Genomic DNA, 21,649 nt, shown 5'->3' with positions numbered 1-21,649 from the left:
AATGAATGGATGGATAAACAAAATGCAGTTTAAACATACACTGGACTATTCAGCCTTAAAACAGGAAGAAAATTCTGACATATGCTACAACATGGATGAATCTTGAGAAAATGCTAAGCAAATTAAGCCAGTCATAGAAAGACAAGTACTTCATGAATTCAACTTACATGACATACCTCGAACAGTCAAAATTCAGACAGAAAGTAGAATGGTGGTTACCAGGGGCTGGTAGGGAGAGGGGAATTGAAAGTTGTTGTTTAATGGGTGCAGAATTTCAGTTTTACAAGAGGAAGAGAGTTCTGGAGATGGGTTTCACAACAATGTGATGTACTAAACACTATTAAACTATACACTCAAAAATGGTTAAAGCGGTAAATATCATGTTATATCTCTTTTACCACTACTTAAATAAAGCAACTTCATTTTTGGGCAAAATTTGAGCAATGAACTACAGGTCAATCATGCTTAAAATACACAACTATCAAGCCTGAGAAAGGAAAAAAAAATACATGGCTAAACAAACCAGACTGTGTTAAAACCCACTTCCAAAGCTTTCTTGCAGATTTATTTTCCCTTCCAAAAAACTCATATGTTAGAACTATGTACCAAACTCAGGAACAAAGAACAAACACTTTGACTTTTCAATGAGAAATAACGTAGCACACTATTATTAGTCACAAAATCCACTTACAGTACATAACCGCCAATTTCTTCATTATGTTTTAGTTGAAGGGGAGACCACAGTAAAAACACGTATACAGAAGTATTGCAAAATTGATTTCTAAAAGAAATGAAAATATTCGGCCAGATGCTTCTTACCAATATGGATTTGCAGACACCTGCAACAGCCTGACAGGCTGCAGATGTGGGAAAGTCAATGGGCAGATTGGGAAGACCCAAAATGGTAACCAAAGGCAAGAGTCCTTTCTGATTCACAAATTCCTGGCAGTGGTCATCGGTTGTATTGTTGCTCAGAATAGATTCCACAAATTTCATCTAGGTAATAAAAATTAAAAAAAAAAGTTAGAGCCTGACACTTGGAACTAAAATGCCAGCTTGGAATTAGGACAGGGGTAACCTTATAGTCATGAAATCAGTATTTTCTAGAATATCAAAACCTCAGGTAAGCAGTAATAGGTATATGAAATGACCCCTAAACATCCAGAAAATAAGGAATTACAACTTCTTCCCAATGTATCTTTTCAGCCACACCTAAAGTCACATAATCTGAGAAGCACAGAGAGGTTAAATGACTTGCTCAGGGCCACACCATGAATTAGTGGCAGAATCAGGTCTAATTTCTTAATTTGCTCATTTAGTGATTCTTAAAGATAATGTGTTGCCTCTCCCCTAGAAGCAAACATCACGGATACTTTTCTTCAAATGTGCTCATAATGCAAATGAAACCTAGAACTCTGGAAGTGATTCAGACTAAACAGAGCATTTTGTAAGGGTAAGAAAGTAAAATACGGGAAACAAACACACAGGCAAAAGAGAAACCATCTCTGGAAGTCTGGAAGTGCTTACTGGGCTAGAACAAATGCTAAATGGGCTTCCCCTTATAGGTAAATAACTCTGGGAAAATTCAAACTCTTCCTTTTTTCCTGTGAGACACACAGAAGTTAAAAGAAAACACCACATTATTATTATTATTATTATTATTATTATTATTATTATTATTGGTAAAAGAGAAGTTAATGGGAAAAAATGGCAAGTAACGGGAAAAAAAATATGCTGGGATGCACTCAAAGAACATAATACTGGACTGGTCTAACAAAGCCCATTCTCCTCCTGTTTGGATTCCAAAGGGGAATGAACAGAAAATTGGGAATATTAAAAAAGGGACTGTTAGCTAATTTTTGGCAAATCACACAGAACAAGGTTTATACATCTTTCCCCGCTGCTCTCTGCACTTGAAGGGCCCCAGTGAAAATAAACACAAGTCATCAGACTATTTGGTAACCCCACACATTTTCCAGAAGAGCACACACCTTTACTCAGATTGCCCTACCATTAATCTTACCACATTAAGGATGTAATCCATGAGGGGAATAGGAATACGTTCCTCTGTACCAACAACCCTGTTAAGGGAGAAAAGAGTGAGTTTCACAGAAATTCACAATACCAATGCAAGAGAACAAAGCGAAGAAAAGGAAACCGTGAAATTCTAGTCCTTTCTCTCAGTTAGACTTATAGCCTTTAGTATGTAGCACAGAAAAAAAAAAAAAGAAGGAAAAAGAAAAGAGCTGAAATCAATTCTGAAGGTAGCTTTCCTAGCCTGAGTAGGTTGAGAGCACAAAAGGAAAAACCAAGCTTTCACAAACTCAGCACTTATACATATCTCAAAAGAAATTATTCTATTTTAGGCAAACTATTATAGGAGGAATTCATCAATATGAAAATACTAAAAATAAGCATGTTCAATTAAGAGACTATTTAAATATTTGCTTGAAGAAAGGAGCTAGGCAAAGAAACAAATACATAAACATCTTACCGTGTTCTTGCATCAGATTTAATGTTATAGAGAGCAGGAAATGGAATTTAATTTTGGTCAAGATTCCATGCTTAGATTGGTAAACCATTCAGAAAAGTCAAAGTTGGTCAAAGATGAAGGCAACACCCAAGGTCTCCTTCTCTAACAACCTTTTCCTGAACTACCCCAAAATTGTGATCAGGTCCTTCTGCTTCAGATGCTTCAATGATGCATTGAAGATAAGAAGGCTGCAATAATGCCATAGCTGCAGAAAATGCAGCCTTTAGACCAATGGCTACACCTTGGCTTTTGTAAGAAATAAACAGAGGGAAAAACCCCACAAAGTATATTGAAATGAAACAAAATCTACCTAAAAGATAAACCCTAGAAAAGGACAAAACTTGAGTTGAATAAGAACATTTTAGATATAGGCCCTTGGGAGAAATTTGGGAGAAAAGGGCAGAGATAGAAGAAGGGAGAGGTAGGGGGAGAAGGCAGAAAAATTGGCAAAAAATAATTTTGTCTCTGAGCAAGATAAAATGTGAACAAAGATTTGCCAGGCATGGGGATATGTGGCAGCAAAACAGAGACTAGGCAATAGGCAAAGAGAGTGGAGAGGCATGACGAATGGCTTTAGAGCTAAAATATCTCGAGCTAGGGCTTGGGTAGGATGTTGTGAACATGCTCAATGAAGAATCTGGGGAAGAACTTTGTACAAAGGGAGGACCTATACATAAGCCAGGAGTGAAATGATTCCATGGGAAGATTGCAAACCCTTCCCTGACTGTAAACTTCCTCCGCAGAACCACTGCCACATTCCCTGCTACTTACACCAATTATCCGCCCCAGCTTGACTGCACTTCCTTGGGAAGAACTCAAGAGATCCATCTCTACAGCTAAGAAGTACAGGTATGGCTCTAAGCCCAGGGAGATACCTGCCCCTTTGCAGAAGCCAAATATAATGGTAAAGACTCAAAGCACCATCATGAAATGTACTTTCTTCATTTGCTAGATGGAAGTTGGAGGGAACAAGAGAGAAAACAAACCAACAGTGGTTCTTAAACTCCAGGAATGAACTTGTTCAGTAACCACTTTTCTCCCCACCCTCATCTTTTTGGCTTCTAGGCTCAGGGCATCATATAGGAATAGTAAAAATGATCAACTTTCTTCAGTAGAAATCCCCCTACCACTGGTTTTAAGAAAAGTCATTCTAATCCTAACCTGATATGAAACTTTGACCCATAGCATCTTTGAAACAATGAAAGACTGCATTTCCATGAAGAATGAAACAAATTTATCTTAACTGTCAAATTAAAAACTGCCGCCTCGCCGCCTTCTCCAAAACAGACACACATTCCCAAACTTAATTTTAACTCTAGTCACTTTTACATGGGTATTTATGATGTTGGAGCCCTTAATCAGATGTGGAGGAGAAGGATTCCAATTGAGTGTCATAGTACATGGGTACAGGACAACAGATCTCATGTTTTGGGGTTTTTCGGGGGTGGGGTGGAGTGGGGGGAGGAAAATCAGGTCTCTCTTACCACTCCTGAGGAGACACAGCTGCCTTTGGCAAAAGAGCCCTCCCAGTGGGCCACAATTCAGGGAACAACTGCTTCTCTGCATTTGATGCCTTTAAAGCCCAGACAGTTGCTATTCAAGTTCCAAAGACCACATGGATATATATAACCCATTTCTTTCAAGTTGTTCAGGGTAGGTGGTTAAGTTAGGCAAAATAAATGGAATCAATCACAAAAATAAACCATGGTGCCCCAACTGAAAACCTTGGTTACTTACTGGCAAGTATATTCACCCCCAGCAATATCAGTTTTGCTGAGCTCAAACAATTCAGAAGGCAGAAGAAAGAGGCCAAAAGCCAAGTATTTAGAACTACTTGTGGTGAATGCCTTTGAATGTACAACAGAACTCCATGTATTTGGGGTAGACTGTAATGCCTAAGTTTCCTTATTGCAGATTTGTAGCACAAAACCACGTGTCTCAAGATCAAATACAATCAATCATTTTACTCAATGCTAGCTGCTGATTTTGGGGACAAAACCAAGGGAGAAGAACACTGTCTTAGTCTGGAAAAAAAAACAAACTCAAAACTTCGTCAACAGGTGAGTGGATAAATGCTGTAGTATATTCATACAGTGGAATACTATTCAGCAACAAAAACAACATACTGATAGACACAACATGGATGAATCTCAAAAATACGCTATGCAACAAAAGCCAGAAACAAGAAAGTACATACATTAGATATGATATACATATAAGACTCCGTTTATTCTATTTATACGATGTTCCAGAACAGGCAAACTTATTCTATGAATGACAGAAATAAGATAGGTAGCTGCCCCATTTTAGGGTAGGGAAATAGGAAACTTAAAATCTGTACCATTTACTGTATAGGAATTATACCTCAATTAAAATTAATGGAAAAAATTACTCATGCGTGTATTTAAGGCATTGGAAAACAGATGTGGGCATGGGAGACCAGAATTTGTTCGGGAGTCCCATTGAAGAATTTTGCGTTGGGTGGGGGAAGAATACAAACAAGACTTTTGGGGAGAGGTGGCACACACTGCAAATGTTTCAAAGCCACTTTCCCATATTGGCAGAAAGTACATAGCAACTCCCACCATAACAACTACCTGGGATAAGGAGATAAAAGAATTTTACCTATAATAGGTAGTGGCTTTCAAAATGTAGGTTGAGTTTAGATAGTCTTTTGTGTTCCCTTCCAGCCCTAATAATCCACGTAATGACCCAATTGAAGCTTGTGAAGGTGGCAGAAGTGGAAAAGTACATGTGTCAATATTTGTGAGATTCTTAGATATGTTATGTGAATGAGGTGCTGATGAACACCCAGACCATGCAGAAGAACATCAATACCATGGAACAGCAACTATTAGAGTCCTTTGCAGCTTAGAAGCTACATATGACTAATACTATGATACAGTATTAATGTTGTGGGTCTAGATTTTAACTATTTCTTCATTCTTGTTCATGTTTCATTAGGCCCAGATCTCTTGGCATTTAAGACTCAGGGACTCCTTAATCTAATACTCTTGATTCATTTTATCAACTCAATAAACAAACAGTTATTAACTGATTACCTACTATAAACAAAGTGATCAGGATACACTGTTGAATGAGACATTGTTCCTGACTTGGAGAACTATATAGATTAGTGGGGGAAACCATTAGAATATATAAATGATTTTTAACAAAACTGTTGGGAGAACACAAAAGATCAACTTCCTATTTAGAGGTTAAAAAAAGTTCTTTTAAGAATAAGACATTTGGGCTTCCCTGGTGGCGCAGTGGTTGAGAATCTGCCTGCCAATACAGGGGACATGGGTTCGAGCCCTGGTCTGGGAAGATCCCACATGCCGCGGGGCAACTAGGCCCGTGGGCCACAACTACTGAGCCTGCGCATCTGGAGCCTGTGCCCCGCAACAAGAGAGGCTGCGACAGTGAGAGGCCTGTGCACCGCGATGAAGAGTGGCCCCCGCTTGCTGCAACTAGAGAAAGCCCTCGCACAGAAATGAAGACCCAACACACCCAAAAATAATAAATAAATAAACTTAAAAAAAAAAAACAAGAATAAGACATTTGAGCTAGACTTGTAGGAATTTGGTAGATGGAAAAGAAGGAGATAGATAATTTGGGGATGGGGGATAAATATGAATAGAATATACAGTGACTCATGATATTCCAAGAAAAGCATGCAGAGTGAAGACATATGAGGGCTTGAGAAAATGTCAATTTACCAAGGCAGCTTAAAATCTGGGCATGTTAGACAAAAGGTATTAAGAAATCCAGGTAGAAAAGTTATATGCAGATGAATGTACACAGCTTGACTCAAAACCACCACCATTACTAACATTCAAGAAATCCATCCCTAGTTTGTAGCCAGGAACAGGAATCCTATACCAGCAGGACGGCTGACAATCAAGGATGTGGCAAAAAAGCACTAAGATTCCGACTCCTTTGCAAATAAAGTCCTGCTTTCTTTTAGGGTACCCTCCTTTTCCAGAAAGAGAACATTTTTTGTGTGTGCGCGTGTAAACATTTTATTGACACACAACATACAAGCAAAAGGTGCACAAACTTAAGTGAACAGCTTGACAGTTTTATACAAATTGAACTCACTATGTTACTACCAGCACTCTAAAACACCTCCTCTCAGAAAGACAACATTTTAATCAAAACAGAAGATGGTGCTAGATGAAGGCAGGGTTGCCTTCTCAGACAATGAAAATATATCTGCCCAAGAAAGCAACATACTTAAAACGTAATGCCTCCCCTCCAAAAAATTCACACCAACAGGCTCATTACTTTCTAGAGTTCCAAGAGGGCATACCTGTTTTGGATTCTAGACCTTCGCTCCTGCTGTCTACTCCACCATAATCTTCTCTTAAGTCCCAAGCCACCCTTTGAGATGAGCTCAAACCCATTCAAATCCACACCTAAATAAAATGCTCATGCTTTTCTCAGAACTACTTCTATATATACACCAAAAGAGCACTTATTAAAGAATGCATGACTGTCCAGAGGGATCATGCCCATTTCGAGCATGAAGGTGATTAAGAGTTACAGCTACAGCAGTTGCTTTTCATCCCTTGCATGCGAACACTGTAAGCTCGAAGAACCAGGTCTACCAGCAGTCTTTAAGCTCACCCCCCCATCCCCATCTCACCATCCAGGTAATCAATTTTCATGTAGAACAAACCTCAAATAAATAGAAGGAAAATCTACTGTGCCTAGTTACAATCATATAGTACATTCCAAAGCCTTCTGATGTATCTGGAATGAACAGATGAAATAAACAAAAACAGAGACCAACCAACAACAAATCCCTGTAACTCTTAAGAACTTCTTAGGAGATAGGCTTCAAAAGTGCAATGTGTTTAATGTATGCTCACTTATGGAAAACAATCAAGCAGTCAATGACATGGAATACCAAATCAACAAAGGGAAATCCTCTGAAGAAGGCCTTTTAATTTGATATACTGAATTCTGATTGAATTTCATGAACAGCGTCTAAAAAAGAAAGCTTGCTAAAGCAACCAAAACAAACACCAAAGCACAAACGACACACAAGGGTCAAAGAAAGATAAATTACAGACATTTAGGGCCGGAAGAACCTTATAACTGGATCTAATCCAACTCCCTCATTTTTACAGATGAAAACAACATGCTCAAGATCACAAGGCTAGAGAACCTGTCTTGTGAACACTTACTGCTGATTAGGCTCAGTTTCATTCTGCTGGGTAGAATTAAAGCTCTGCATGGCCTGTACTTCCTCTTCCTCCTCATCCTCACTAGAGGCCTCTTCTGCAGCATGATTAGATCTTGGGGGAGGAGCAGTGGCAGTGCCATCTGCCTTCTGGATTGATGGCTTCTGACAGATGTATTTAGGGTCTCTTCCAAGGTTACAGATTTCTTCAAGTAACTGAAAGGCAAAGGAAACAAGATTACTTATTAGTAATTAAGGAATGGGGTGATGACTAACATTTTTGGAGCACTTTCTATGTGCTATATACAGAAGTGCCAAAACACTTTATATACACTATTCCTGGAATATAGTCATTAATTTCATTTTACAAACAAGGAAACTGAAGTTCTGTGAAGTTAAATAACTTCTTCAGGGTCACATGGCTGTTAAGTGACTGACTGATTGATGTGACCCCATGTTCTAATTCACCAACCACCAGTAACTCATTTACCAGTTTCAACAATCCTAAGAGGCAACCGGCAGGGCTAGTAAATGTGGAAAAAAAAAACCCCAAAACAAAAACCAAGCAACAAAGATTAGAAAGGGTAATATGCTTTTACAAACAGAAGCTAAGCCTTGGCAACTTCTTAATATCCTGTATAAGAAAGCAATACTTAAGTGACTTTTTTGGGGGGTGGGGTAAAGGACCAACCCAAGGACTTGGAGAAAATGAGGCAGAATAATCCTCTTATAGGCACAGTCTAAGAATCCAAATGACCTCCAGTAGGTCTTGCCTTTTCCTAAAAACTCCCACTTCACTGCTCTCTCATGCCCATGGTCACAGCCGTATCACTTCCCACCTTGATGATCGCAGTCGTTGCATCTGTTTTGAGGGTTGGCTGATGTCTCATGAGCTCATCAACAGCACTCCCGAGGTTGGAGGCAGTATCCCCTTAAAGTCAAAAATGGAATTGTTAGAAAGACTGAAGAAAATAGAGCTTGGGCTATTTTTTTTTTTTTTTTTTTTTTTGGTGCCAATATAAGGAGGAAAGAAGAAACTGAACTGGTTGTTGTGATTTTCTAATGCCATGCTTTCTCAAATGAATTCACACCAACCTCTGCAACCAAATCACTGGGGAGGAGGAAAGAAATTTATCATCTAGTAAACACATTTTAAAGTAACCATGTATGCTACATTCTACCGTAGTAATCTCTACTGTCAAGGTCTGAACTAGTATTGTAGGGTGAAGAGAGAACGAGAAACAAAAGAACCATAAACCATTAACCCTGACTGCCCCGGTAAAGAATGGTAGTGGCTAAAATGCTACAGTGGTGACAAAGCACATTTTTGAAAACTGGATTCTTTCTGGAACCCCTCCTTCTTGCTACACCTCAATGATCTGGTCTCAAATACACTGAGAAGGAAATCTATTAATTTGTGACTATCTTAGGGACTTGGATATTAGAACAGAAGATTACCAGGATCTCCTGTTGCTGAAGACTAGATGGTGGACCTGAAAATCTACTGCTGGTTTTCTAATACCTATTTCTCACCAGCATTGTAACAGTACATTTAACAGTGAACTGTTGAGAAGCATGGAAATATTATAAGCAGAGGTTAAGGATGAAGTATTCTTTTCTCCCTGCAATAGACTATATGGTGATAATTCCCATTAAGCTTAGCACACCTAGCCAGACACATGATGAAGTGAGGTCAAGGAAGGGTTTCCTTGCCAACTGGTGGCTTGATAATCACCTAACTCTTGGCACAACAGCCAACCAATTATTTATTTAAAGGCAAATCCTTACTTACCTAGAGGATCGGAACTCCTCCTCCTCCGCATGGCTGGGAGGTAATCTGGAGACAGAAGAACTTTGAAGAGACGTTCAAAAGGCTGACACTGTACAAATGACTGAAGACCTCGGGCATTCAAGCAGAGTGCACTGAATACATTTGGGAGGGAGCCAAGGACTTCACGGGTAGCAGGAACCTAGAGAGAAAATAAAGTGAGCTTGAAGACATCTGAAAGAGTCCAGGTACAAAGTTAGGAAACTTTGGCCAGGGGTACTACACAGAGAGATCAAACGGATCTTGATGACCAGGTCCAAAGGTTTCTTTCTTTTTTAAAAACTTTTAATTTTACATTGGGGTATAGTTGATTAACAGTGTTGTGATAGTTTGCAGGTGTACAGCAAAGTGATTCAGTTATACATATACATGTATCTATTCTTTTTCAAATTCTTTTCCCATTTAGGTTGTTACAGAATATTGAGCAGCGTTCCCTGTGTTATACAGTAGGCCCTTATTGGTTATCCATTTTAAATACAGCAGTGTGTACATGTCAATCCCACACTCCCTAACTATCCCTTCCCCACACCCTCCAATAATTTCAATACTACACGTAGAAAACAAAAGATAGGATTTTCATGCCATAAGACTGCTTTTCAAGTGTGTGTGTGTGTATATGTCTGTATATTTTATGGAAAGGGGTATGCATGGAACATTCTTTACAGATCAGCAGAAAGGTCTCACGTCTTTGATCAGCAGTGCATGCAGCATGACATCTGTCAATCCATTGTCCTGGAGTGAGGAGAGCAATGATGGTTCTTGAAATACAAACACAGTCACCACTTCAGTAGCTAAAAAAAGGATGAAAGATATAAGAAACTGAGAGATTCTTCACAGGTATTAAAAGCAAAACTTCAAAGGCTCAAACAAAACAAAATAAAAAAAAACAAACCCAGAGCTCAATGTACAACAATTTAATCGCGTGCATGAGCTTAGTAAAAGTACTAATATTGCCCATCAGAGATTGATCACCATTAGGAATTTAGTGACTACTCTTCAAGATTTTTATGGGGCAATGTATAGGCATGACAGTTATAGTTAGTAATATTGTAATGAGTAGTGGAAATATGCTAAGAGAGTAGATTTCAGGTGCTCTCATCACACAAAAAAGGGAAACTATGTGAGGAGATAATGCTTGACTGTAGAAATCATTTCACTATGTATATCAGATTATGTTGTACACCTTAAATATATAAAATTTAAGAAAAAATATATAAATAAAACCTGAAAATTTCAAGATTTTTATGAGCATATTTTGATAAGAATGAGGTTAACTTGTTTTTTCAATTGTAATATGCACCATATAATCTCCTTTATCTTTCCCACGTCACTACAGCTCATTCAATTTGAATGGCTGCATACTGTTCTACTAAATACATGTACCACCATGCATATAAACCAGTCCATAATGGTGAGAATTGATAAACCTAAAAATATACCCTTTTTTGTCTGCTTAAGCAGGAAAAAATGTAAGATGGCAGTGTGTGTTTGCTGGGTTAAAGTGAATGTAAACTTACTGATGAAAATGGACAAAATGTCTTCTAAAAAGCCCTTTCAGCAATTTAAAAATACCATCAGCAATGTTAAGAATCCTTGGGTAGGGACTTCCCTGGTGGTGCAGTGGTTTAGAATCCGCCTGCCAATGCAGGGGACACGGGTTCGATCCCTGGTCCGGGAAGATCCCACATGCCGCGGAAAAAAAAGAGTCCTTGCGTATTAATCTGACCAATTTTTGACAGTATATAGAAACGTGCCTTAAGACTACCATTAATGCAAATATGGCAAAAAGAATATGGAAAAAACTCTATGCAAGAGAAGACAGTACAGCATTAATGCATTCATTAAAAAGTAAACAAAAGAGAAACTAGAAAAAACAGAAGAAAGTAGAATTTAGTGAAATTGCAAGCAAAATGCACAAATAATTAAAACCAATAACCAGCCCTCTGAAAAGACTGAAAAAGCTTACAAACTTAAGGGAAATCTAATAAAGAGAGCAATATATATTAGCAATGAAAAAAAGAGATTTAACTGGATTCAGAACAAATAAAATTTTACAAACTGCGTGTTAACAATGAAGTGCAATGCTTTTGTAAGAAAATGTCATAAAAATCGACTATGAAGAAATGATAGCAAAGCAGACTAGACCATTACAAGAATTTTTAAAAAATACTGCCAAGTAACAGAAAGGAACCAAGCCAACAATTTTAGATGTGAGTGTTATTAAACCTTCTAGGAGCAATTAAAACAAGGCTTCCTAACTCATTTAATGAGATTTTTAAAAGTTTCATTTTAAAACCTGACAAGGAAGGCACATGCACATACAATATCCATAAACCATGTATAAAACAAACTCATAATTGCTGATGCCTGAGATCTAAAAGAAACCAGAGGATTTTCAGTTCATGATGGTCAACAGAGCACCTCTCATCAAATGCTATTGAAATGGCAGATATATGACAATTACTGGGACCAACAGTTGTCAATGGCCTTTGGTATTTCTGATGAGCTATAAACTTATGGAAAATTTAAGTCCTTTTTTTTGGGTTTCTATTGGTGTATGACAGACCCTTCAATAGACTTCCATTCGTACAAACGTCTAAATTCTAAGGAGCTATTAAAATTGAGTATTCATAAACTAAAATTAGTGTTCTATTAGAGGTTACTAAGACATCAAGTCTGTTATTTTAAGGAGGTCTAACTATTTAATATAATGCTATGTCATAATGCTACTGTGCAACGGGGACAGTTTAAGCCCTCTTTTAAAATTAATAGATGATTAAGAATTCGAATGAACACACTAAAACCAATTAGTTCCAGATGGAACCAAGCAACTAACTCCTAAAAGAAACAACTCTTAAAAAATTTATGATTAAAATCAAATTCTAGGGCTTCCCTGGTGGCGCAGTGGTTGAGAGTCCGCCTGCCAATGCAGGGGACGCGGGTTCGTGCCCCGGTCTGGGAGGATCCCACATGCCGCGGAGCGGCTGGGCCCGTTAGCCATGGCCACTGAGCCTGCGTGTCCGGAACCTGTGCTCCGCAACGGGAGAGGCCGCAGCAGTGAGAGGCCCGCGTACCGCAAAAAAAAAAAAAAAAAAAAAAAAAAAAAAAAAAAAAAATTCTAGAAACCACAAAACCCATAAAACAGCAATAATCTAAGACAAAGGGTCTCTGAAAAATAAGGTAATAGTTGGCGATCAAAAACATTTGTAAGGAATTAAAGATTTGACAATGCAATAGGCATCTTGAAAGATTATAAAGAAATTCTCTCAGAAAGTAAGTGACATGAGATCAATATGGTAGTCTAATTAGCTAAACCATAGGGTTTCCAGGAGAGAACATGTAAGTTAAAAGGAACCAAAGGAATTTCCCTGAAGCAGGAAAAAATATTTAGATTTTTAAAAGAGCCTAACCAAGTGCTATGAGGGAACAATGAAAAGAAATAGAACTAAATACATCCTGGTAGGGCTTCCCTATTGGCGCAGTGGTTAATAATGGACAAAAAATGGACAAAATGTCTTCTAAAAAGCCCTTTCAGCAATTTAAAAATACCATCAGCAATGTTAAGAGTCCTTGGGTAGGGACTTCCCTGGTGGTGCAGTGGTTTAGAATCCGCCTGCCAATGCAGGGGACACGGGTTGCATCCCTGGCCTGGGAAGACCCCACATGCCGCGGAGCAACTAAGCCCGTGTGCCACAGCTACTGAAGCCTGCGTACCACAACGAAGAGAAGCTCCCGCTCGCTGCAACTAGAGAAAGCCTGAACACAGCAATGAAGACCCAACACAGCCAACCACCGCCCCCCCCGCCAAAAAAACCACAAAAAACAAAAAAATAAGTCAATTTATAAAATAAATGAATACATCTTGGTAAAGTTTGTGAACTTCAAGGGTAAAGAGAAAATGAAGTTACCTACAAAGGAACAAGAACCAGTTTAACAACATGGTTATTTACAATATGTAACGTAAGACAGTGGAGAAACGTCCACAAACTTCTTAAAGGAAGTATAACACCCTAAAGATTACCCAAAGAGGTACTCTAACAAAATTAAAAAATGCATCGAAGAGAGGGAAAGCCAAGGGTTACTAAAAAGAAAACAAAGAGAATGCTGAAAAAGAAGTGACGTTAAGGCAAGCTAATGGTCTTATTTTGTCCATTTTGGCAGAGGATTTTAAAAGTTTAGATGGCGATAAAACAATATAAGGATAGCAATTACAAAAAAGAGGAGTAAGAAAATTAAGATTCAGAATATGAAAAAAGCACCAAGAATTTAGAGCCTCAGGCTTTTGTCCTGCAGATAATTTACCTAACCAAGTGACCTTGGTTTTCAAGACTGTTTAGGGTACTTGGAATAGGACATAAAAGCACAGGGACATACCTTTGTTGAGTAGAAAATCCAGTAAAAAGGGGATTTCATTTATATTATGGATGGCAATCACACGTGATAGAGCCTGCTGGAGAGTTGCTGCTTTCCACCCCTTGACTGCGTCACTCTTGATAAAGGATGGGACTTAAGAGTCAACTCAACTTGAGAGCTGACTGTAGTCATTTTGGCACTGGAGAACACACTTCAATAATGGTTATGTCCATTTTCCATGTTTATAGATTCCTGTGTGGTAGCTAATGGCCTCACTGTTTATTTCTGGTCAATGGGCTCAAAGTAATTATCCCATTCAGGATCATGCCCTATGGGGCCTTCCACATTGGGGATATATTACTGCTCATACTTTGCATATTACAATTGAAGTTTCGTGTCTCAACTCATGCTAAGGCCACCAGAGAAGAAGTTCATTTTAATGCCACAGCTGACTAACTTGCTCACACTTTTTAAATAAGCTCAGATATTACTACCTGTCCTTGGTTCAGTGGGTCCATGAGATGTCCAGTCACCGCAGTCCCCAGACCCTTAAATATGGGCTAAACACCATGGCATCCCCATGACACTGGCCTTAGCCCAAACTATGGCCTCTCATTGTGATCTTTGTGTCCTGTCCTGTCATTGGCATTATGGCCAATGGAAATCCATACCAAGGAATGAACACCCCTTCTCTGACTGGCAAATTCATTTTGTTAAGCCACTGCCTCAATATGCTGGCGCAAATTGCTATGCCCTCAACAAAGATTGATTGTTAAGACAGGCCTGATCTTGGTTTATCCTTCCTGTCATGCTACTGCTAACAATAGTATTATTATAGGCCTCACAAAATGTTAGTTCCCTTTGGGCTTCCTGGTAACACTGACTCTGATGAGGGTACATATTTTACTGCTCATTCAGTCTGGACATGGGCTGTAAAAACAAGGCATCACTTGAGCTTCCAATCTGTCTTACTGTTGGCAGACAGCAGGCTAACAGAGAAACATAATGGCCTACTCAAGGATGCTCTCTTAAATTTACAAAATGGACAATGGTCTCCTAAATGGGTCTCTCTTTTGCCCACTTTATTCTGAACTCTTAACCTTTTAATTCATAGGGCATCCTAATTAAACGCAATGAGGACCTCTCCATTCCCTTTTCTGGCCACAAAAGGGGACATTCCCCATATATGAATCTATGATCCCAAAGAAAATCCCCCCTCACTTAAAGACCCCTTCCCTTTTTGATCCTGGTGCAATATATAGACTGGCACTTACCCAGAGAGTGGATAATAGACTGGGATTCGCTGGAAATTGAGGGCCCTCACACTCCCAAACAGACTATTCTGTATGCCACGAGAAAGGTCTCTGCCAAAGACCTTGCCCAATATATTGGGTTGGCAAAAAAGTTCGTTCAGTTTTTCTTCCGTTAAGATGGCTCTAGTAGCTTAGCTGTCTTTAACTTAATTCGAAACAATTTTGTTAGACTGTATTGTGACAGCTGTCCTATCAGCATGCATTAAAAAAAAACCTTATCAAAATTGGTGAATTTTTGTGTAGCCATTTTAATATTGAAGATGGGAGGGAAAAAAAGCAATGTTTTCGGCATATTATGCTTTATTATTTCAAGAAAGGTAAAAACGCAACTGAAATGCAAAAAAAGATTTGTGCAGTTTACGGAGAAGGTGCCGTGACTGATGAACGTGTCAAAAGTGGTATGCAAAGTTTCATGCTGGAGATTTCTCGCTGAAGAATGTTCCATGGTCGGGTAGACCAGTTGAAGTTGATAGAGATCAAATCGAGACATTAATTGAGAACAATCAACGTTATACCACACGGGAGATAGCCAACACACTCAAAATATCCAAATCAAGCACTGACATTCACTTGCACCAGCTTGGTTATGTGAATCGCTTTGATGTTTGGGTTCCACATAAGTTAAGCAAAAAAACAATTCTTGACTGTATTTCTGCATGCGATTCTCTACTTAAACTAACAAAAATGTTGTGTTTTTAAACAAATTGTGACGGGCAATGAAAGTAGACATTTTACAATAATGTGGAACGGAAGAGATCGTGGGGTAAGCGAAATGAACCACCACCAACCACACCAAAGACCAGTCTTCATCCAAAGAAGGTGATGTTGTGTATATCGTGGGATTGGAAGGGAGTCTTCTATTATGAGCTCCTTCCGGAAAACCAAACGATTGATTCCAACAAGTACTGCTCTTAATTACACCAACTGAAAGCAGCACTCGACGAAAAGCATCCGGAATTAGTCAACAGAAAATGCATAATCTTCCATCAGGATAATGCAAGACTGCATGTTTCTTTGATGATCAGGCAAAAATTGTTACAGCTTGGCTGGTTCTGATTCATCCGCCGTATTCACCAGATACTGCACCTTCGGATTTATTTTGGTCTTTACAAAATTCTGTTAATAGAAAAATTTCAGTTCTCTGGAAGACCGTAAAAGGCACCTGGAACAGTTCTTTGTTCAAAAAGATAAAATGTTTTGGGAAGATGGAATTATGAAGTTGCCTGAAAAATGGCAGAAGGTAGTAGAACAAAAGGGTGAATACGTTGTTCAATAAAGTTCTTGGTGAAAATGAAAAATATGTCTTTTATTTTTACTTAAAAACTGAAGTAACTTTTTGGCTAACCCAATAGTTTTAAAGGTTCACTAACTGGAGATCCCTCTTTGCAGGAAATGGAGGTCTTGGTGCCTGGCTGGCCCCACGTCTACAACTTTATGGTTCTTCCAAAGAGGAAAGGAAGATCTTAAATTAGTTCCCAGTACCAACACTCTTAAATAGGATGCTAGCTCTGAATCCATGCTATTACGGAGATACTGACTGAGAAACCACTACATAATCTGGGATAACAATGCCCGTGGCCCCTATAATATATAGGCACCTCTAGCATGCCAAGGCCCGGAGACCACAGGGTTGAAAATATTATGCAACATTCTAGCATAACATTTTGCCAGACTCTGGTTGGCCTGGCAATGCCTCATTTGGCTGGCCTGGGTCTGGGATTCTACCACTCCAGCTCAATGCCAAACTCCTTGGGCCCTTTCTTGTCTATGCTGTGACTTCACTTGTTTGGGGTATTCAATCAGTCCACAGTTTTCCTGTAAGAAATTACATTATAACTCCTGGGGACAAAGGAATACTGATATTCAGTCACTTCTCTAAGTACTTCTCCAATGTATAAAACTTTCCATCAAAGTTTTGGGGCTAGGCCAGGACTCCCATCAACCCAGCATCCTAGATAATGATTTCAGCATAATTGATAGTCCCAGACTCGATGCTGACACCCTCAAATGTTAACTGGTCCCATATCTGCTGCTATACTCATCACAACTCCATGGCCCCATGAGCTGATTTCCCCTCATCGGACAGTCTCATACTTCACTCTCTATTATTCCCCTATGACGACCCCACATTTCCTTCTTCCTCAACTTGATGGACAACATTTTTTGTAATAGTAACAGAGAATGTCACTTGAGCACTAAACCTCCAGCAATGTTACCAGGTGCCCCAGGAGACGCAACCACTTATACAAATAACTCTTGCTGCTCTGGAGGTCTTCAATATTCATACTGACTACCTGTCACCCTCTCCAGTTAAGGAGTCCACAATAACCATGTTGGTACTAGTGTCAGCTAGGCTAGGAACAGAGCATATGCAGACTTGAACAGATTAAAATGTGGCAAGGCTAAGACAGGAGGTGAGAGAGAAGAAAAGGCAGTTGAGGAAGTTAAAGGGGACACAACTGGGTATAAAAGTGGGTAGAAGAGCCAGAGGTAGGATATGAAAGGAGTCAGAATCTTTATTTGGTGGGTTTTAGCATGGAATTGTTGCAGCAGGACACCACAACCTCACCAGGTGCTTCCTCGCTGACTTCCCCTTCATGCCCTCCCCCTAGGCTGCAACATCAACTGGCTACAAAAGGGAGCACTGAGACATCTTTTTACCTATTATATTTGGCCTCATCACCAGCTTTGGTGTAATAGACACAAGGTGTTTAGGTCTTTTTAATTCTGTAACAGATTCATCTCATAGAGGCTACCCAGATAATGGCATAACTCCTGGCCGACCACATAAACCAAACAACTCAGGTCTTAGAAGCCCTTAATGAGGGACAAAGCAATCTATTTGCTATGACAATTGATAATACATTACATTAAACTACCTACTGGTATTTCGAAGTGGAGCTTGTGCCTTGAAGGGGACCTCCTGTTGCATGTGGGTTAATAATATAGGAAAGATATCCAGAATAGTTCAACAAATAAAATAACAAACCAAAACAGCCAATTATATTACTAAAATACTCCAAGAGATTCTCAAATCCCCATTAATTTCTTTTCCTGGCCATCTCCTTCTGCCTGGGGTGCAAGGCTCTACACTATTATTTATGGAGCTAAAATAATTGCCGGACTAATTACTTTGGGCTGGCTTTGCAAATCTGGTCCCTTTCAAGTACAAGTTTATTTACAGGGAACCTGGGAGGTTGTTATGCTAATTCAAACGCCAGGGATGAATCAAGACTTTAAAGAAGGAATTTTGACCTACATTGACGTTTGCTTTTATGCTCTAAGTCTCATTTACTGCTTCCTTCATCATCTTGAGAGGGCTCACCTGCTCCCCACCCCAACCCACAAGAACATGTATCCTCTTGCTGCCTTTTAAACTTCCCCTTTATAAATAAAGGCCTGTGCACTTGCTTTTCTCTGTTCTGGGGCTTTCTCCCAAAGAGAGCCATCCTTCCCTGTCCCTTGACCTGGGACTTCTCCAACTGTGTTAACAAATCCTTTTTTGATCATACCAAAGGACTACTGTCAGGAGTTTCTCCACCTGAAACTAACCTTGGGAGGGAGCCTCTCCATGTCAAAATGGAGTTGCTGTAACACAAGGGAACATTTCCTCAACCTGATCAAGAGGAACAAAACAGTCAACACAAAATCTTCTGCTAGCCTCAAACTTTTTTTTTTGGCTAACCTCAAACTTAATGGTGAAATACTGACTGAATGCTTTCCCCTCTGAGTTCAGGAACAAAAAATAAAATAAAATAAAATAAAAAGCATTTAGTAGAGTCACAGGATACAAAGTTAATAAAAAAACTCCTAAATTGCTTCGGCAAGGCAGTTAAGCATCTGAGTCTGTAGTAGCCAAAACTTCCCCCTCTAGACACCCCAAAGTATTAAAATATGTGTGCTACTGGTACAAGGAGGCTTTCTCTATTTCTACACCTCCCACTAAATTCCTTTGCAGTTTTAAGGAGAATTCTAGAAGCATATACATCTCGTGTATTGTCCTGAATATGTATGGCACTCAATAAATGCCAGTTAATAAATATGAGGTTTTAACAACAGCAATACTCAAAGTAGTGGTGATGTCAAAATGCAAGGACATTTTCTATAAGTAACTACAAAGTACCCACAGGTTCCAAAACAATTTTCTACAGTAAGAAACAATTTTCTATACTATAGCTTACAGGTCTGACATTTAATTCTGAGAATGGAAACCATTCTGATTGGGCTTTTTAGACCAAGGTTAGGGACTAACCATTGAATAAAGACATGTTTCCTATCACACCTGCAATGTAAGTGTAGCACAAAAATCCAAGTGTACAATAATACTACTGATTACAAATGATTCACAATACACTGCAAAAAAGAGTTCTGTAGTGTAGTAGTTATCACATTTGCCCGACACAATACACTGCAAATGGATATTTATTTGAAACTGGACTCTGACCTTTCTCTATTTCATCACCAACTAGAAAGATACATAATCACACAGTGGACAAATGTGGATAGTAAAATTCTACAAGGATATAAAACACACAGAGAACACTGCTAGGTTATTCCAGCTTGGTATGAACAAATTCAACTCCACTTACCTAGGAGAAAAAGTGATGGGCCATAATATTCTGCATTGCTGATGATGTGTTTCAGGGAGGTAGGCAGAGAACCATCCATCACTAAGAGAAAAGCAAACATCAAGAAGAATATGATGAGACCAGTAGTAGTTTGATGGGTGGGGATGATGGATCAATATATTACATATACCACATGGTGGCAAAGTCTATGTTGATTCCAATTTAATGGCCTCCACTTGTCTCCTCCTGATATTCTATTATTTATTCCTTGTCCATGCAATAACCTTTTAACAGTAGGTCAAAGAATAAAAGAATACAGACACTGAGAGACAGAGTGGGGTAGCAGGCTGGAAGTGAACACAGATTCAAAAGCTGGAAAAGGAAAAAAAATAGGTGAATCATTATTAAATAGTTGAACGAACAATCCTTAGGTCTAGGAAAAGTGACACTAAAGGACTAAAAGCTATTCAAAATGGCATGGCCTTTTCCTAAAAAGTATGAAAAGGACCAATTTTTGAGAGAGTCAAACACCCCTCCAGAAAGTATCTAGAATCAAATACCATGTCGTATGCCATCTGAGAAAGCAGGGTCTTGAATGGCCTTCTTGAGGAAATTCAACATGGATTTCAGAAGTGCGGCTCGCTGTGGAATACACTGGACTCCTGGCAAGGGAGAAAGAGGATTATACTGGTTCACCATTATGTACAATGAGCAGGTACATAAAACAAATTTTTAGATCCACATGCACTATAGCAACACTAGCAGACATGCGAAGTGAAATCTCTGGATGTTGGGAAGAACATTTACCTAAGCTTTAAAACTGGAAAAAATAAATCACCAAGGACTACACAAAACCTATACTAAAATTAAAAGTCTAAAGTAAAAAAGAAAAATTACAAAGTAAAAAGATTAACTCTGATCCTCAGTTACTATTTTGAATATTATCTGCCCTCAAACATGGATGTTTTGATAAAATAATCAAAGTATGAATAGTTGGAAAATTATAAAATGCTATGAAATAAATGTTAATACGAGAAAATGAATACCAGAATGGCAAAGTAACAGTCACAGTCATAAGAAGCAAACCTCCAAATGTACTGCTTGAGCTCCCCCAAAGCACCTTGCTTCACTAGTTTAGTAATTCAATCACTGTTATCGGCTGTGTCTCTCCACGTCTACATACCAGGACGAGGGCCAGGGCCAGAGGAGATGCTAGTGCTGCTGGAACTTGATGCCCTTAATTCAACATCCAGCCGGTGCTCCATAGGGATGGATGAGCCGGGACTACTTTCCATAGTCACATCTGCAACTAAAGTAAAAGTTATGATAAAGAAATTAGAATAAAAGGCACCACCAAAGAGAAGGTTATTTGAGAACAATTTTTTTCCGTAAGGTGAGATGAATGATATCAAAATGGAGAAGGATTAGAATATTGAAACCCAAAATGAAAATACAGTTGACCTTTGAACAACACAAACGTTGGGGCCCCAACCCTCTATATAGTCAAAAATCTGCATATAACTTTATAGTCAGCCCTACATATCCGAGGTTCCACATCTGCGGATTCAACCAACTGTGGGTTTTTCTTCTGATCTTTTTTATACATACACAAACATACATACATGTGCCTACTTATACACAGGAAACACAAACTCATGGTTTTCTAACCTGCTTTTCAGTGAATATACAATTTTCTCTACGAGTATATCACAATCACCAAGATTAGTTTTTAAAAATGTAGATTTCCTGGTCTTACTTACTAAATCAAGCATTGCACTAAATCTTTATTTTAGCAAGCACTTTAATTTATTCTTATGCTTACTAAAGTTTGACAACCACTGATTTATAGTGAACAGTGAGTCTTTA

General features: G+C 38.8%; 1 protein-coding gene across 8 annotated transcripts in view; it reads right to left on the bottom strand.

Annotated features, from left to right (window-relative positions):
* HUWE1 (HECT, UBA and WWE domain containing E3 ubiquitin protein ligase 1) overlaps nt 1-21,649 on the bottom strand; it is a 143,255-nt gene that overhangs the window by 66,690 nt on the left and 54,916 nt on the right. For all 8 annotated transcript variants that reach the window (XM_060001899.1, XM_069540321.1, XM_069540322.1 and 5 more), the window contains 9 exons: nt 20,967-21,092; nt 20,344-20,445; nt 19,805-19,885; nt 10,234-10,340; nt 9,514-9,691; nt 8,561-8,652; nt 7,726-7,937; nt 2,024-2,081; nt 820-996 (listed from right to left, as the gene is read on the bottom strand). In XM_060001899.1, the coding sequence (XP_059857882.1) occupies nt 820-996; nt 2,024-2,081; nt 7,726-7,937; nt 8,561-8,652; nt 9,514-9,691; nt 10,234-10,340; nt 19,805-19,885; nt 20,344-20,445; nt 20,967-21,092 (1,133 nt within the window). The remainder of the gene's footprint in view (nt 1-819; nt 997-2,023; nt 2,082-7,725; nt 7,938-8,560; nt 8,653-9,513; nt 9,692-10,233; nt 10,341-19,804; nt 19,886-20,343; nt 20,446-20,966; nt 21,093-21,649) is intronic.

Source organism: Delphinus delphis, chromosome X (genome assembly GCF_949987515.2).
Source record: "Delphinus delphis chromosome X, mDelDel1.2, whole genome shotgun sequence".
Taxonomy (NCBI): domain Eukaryota; kingdom Metazoa; phylum Chordata; class Mammalia; order Artiodactyla; family Delphinidae; genus Delphinus; species Delphinus delphis.
This window is presented reverse-complemented; position numbering and strand designations above follow the sequence as displayed.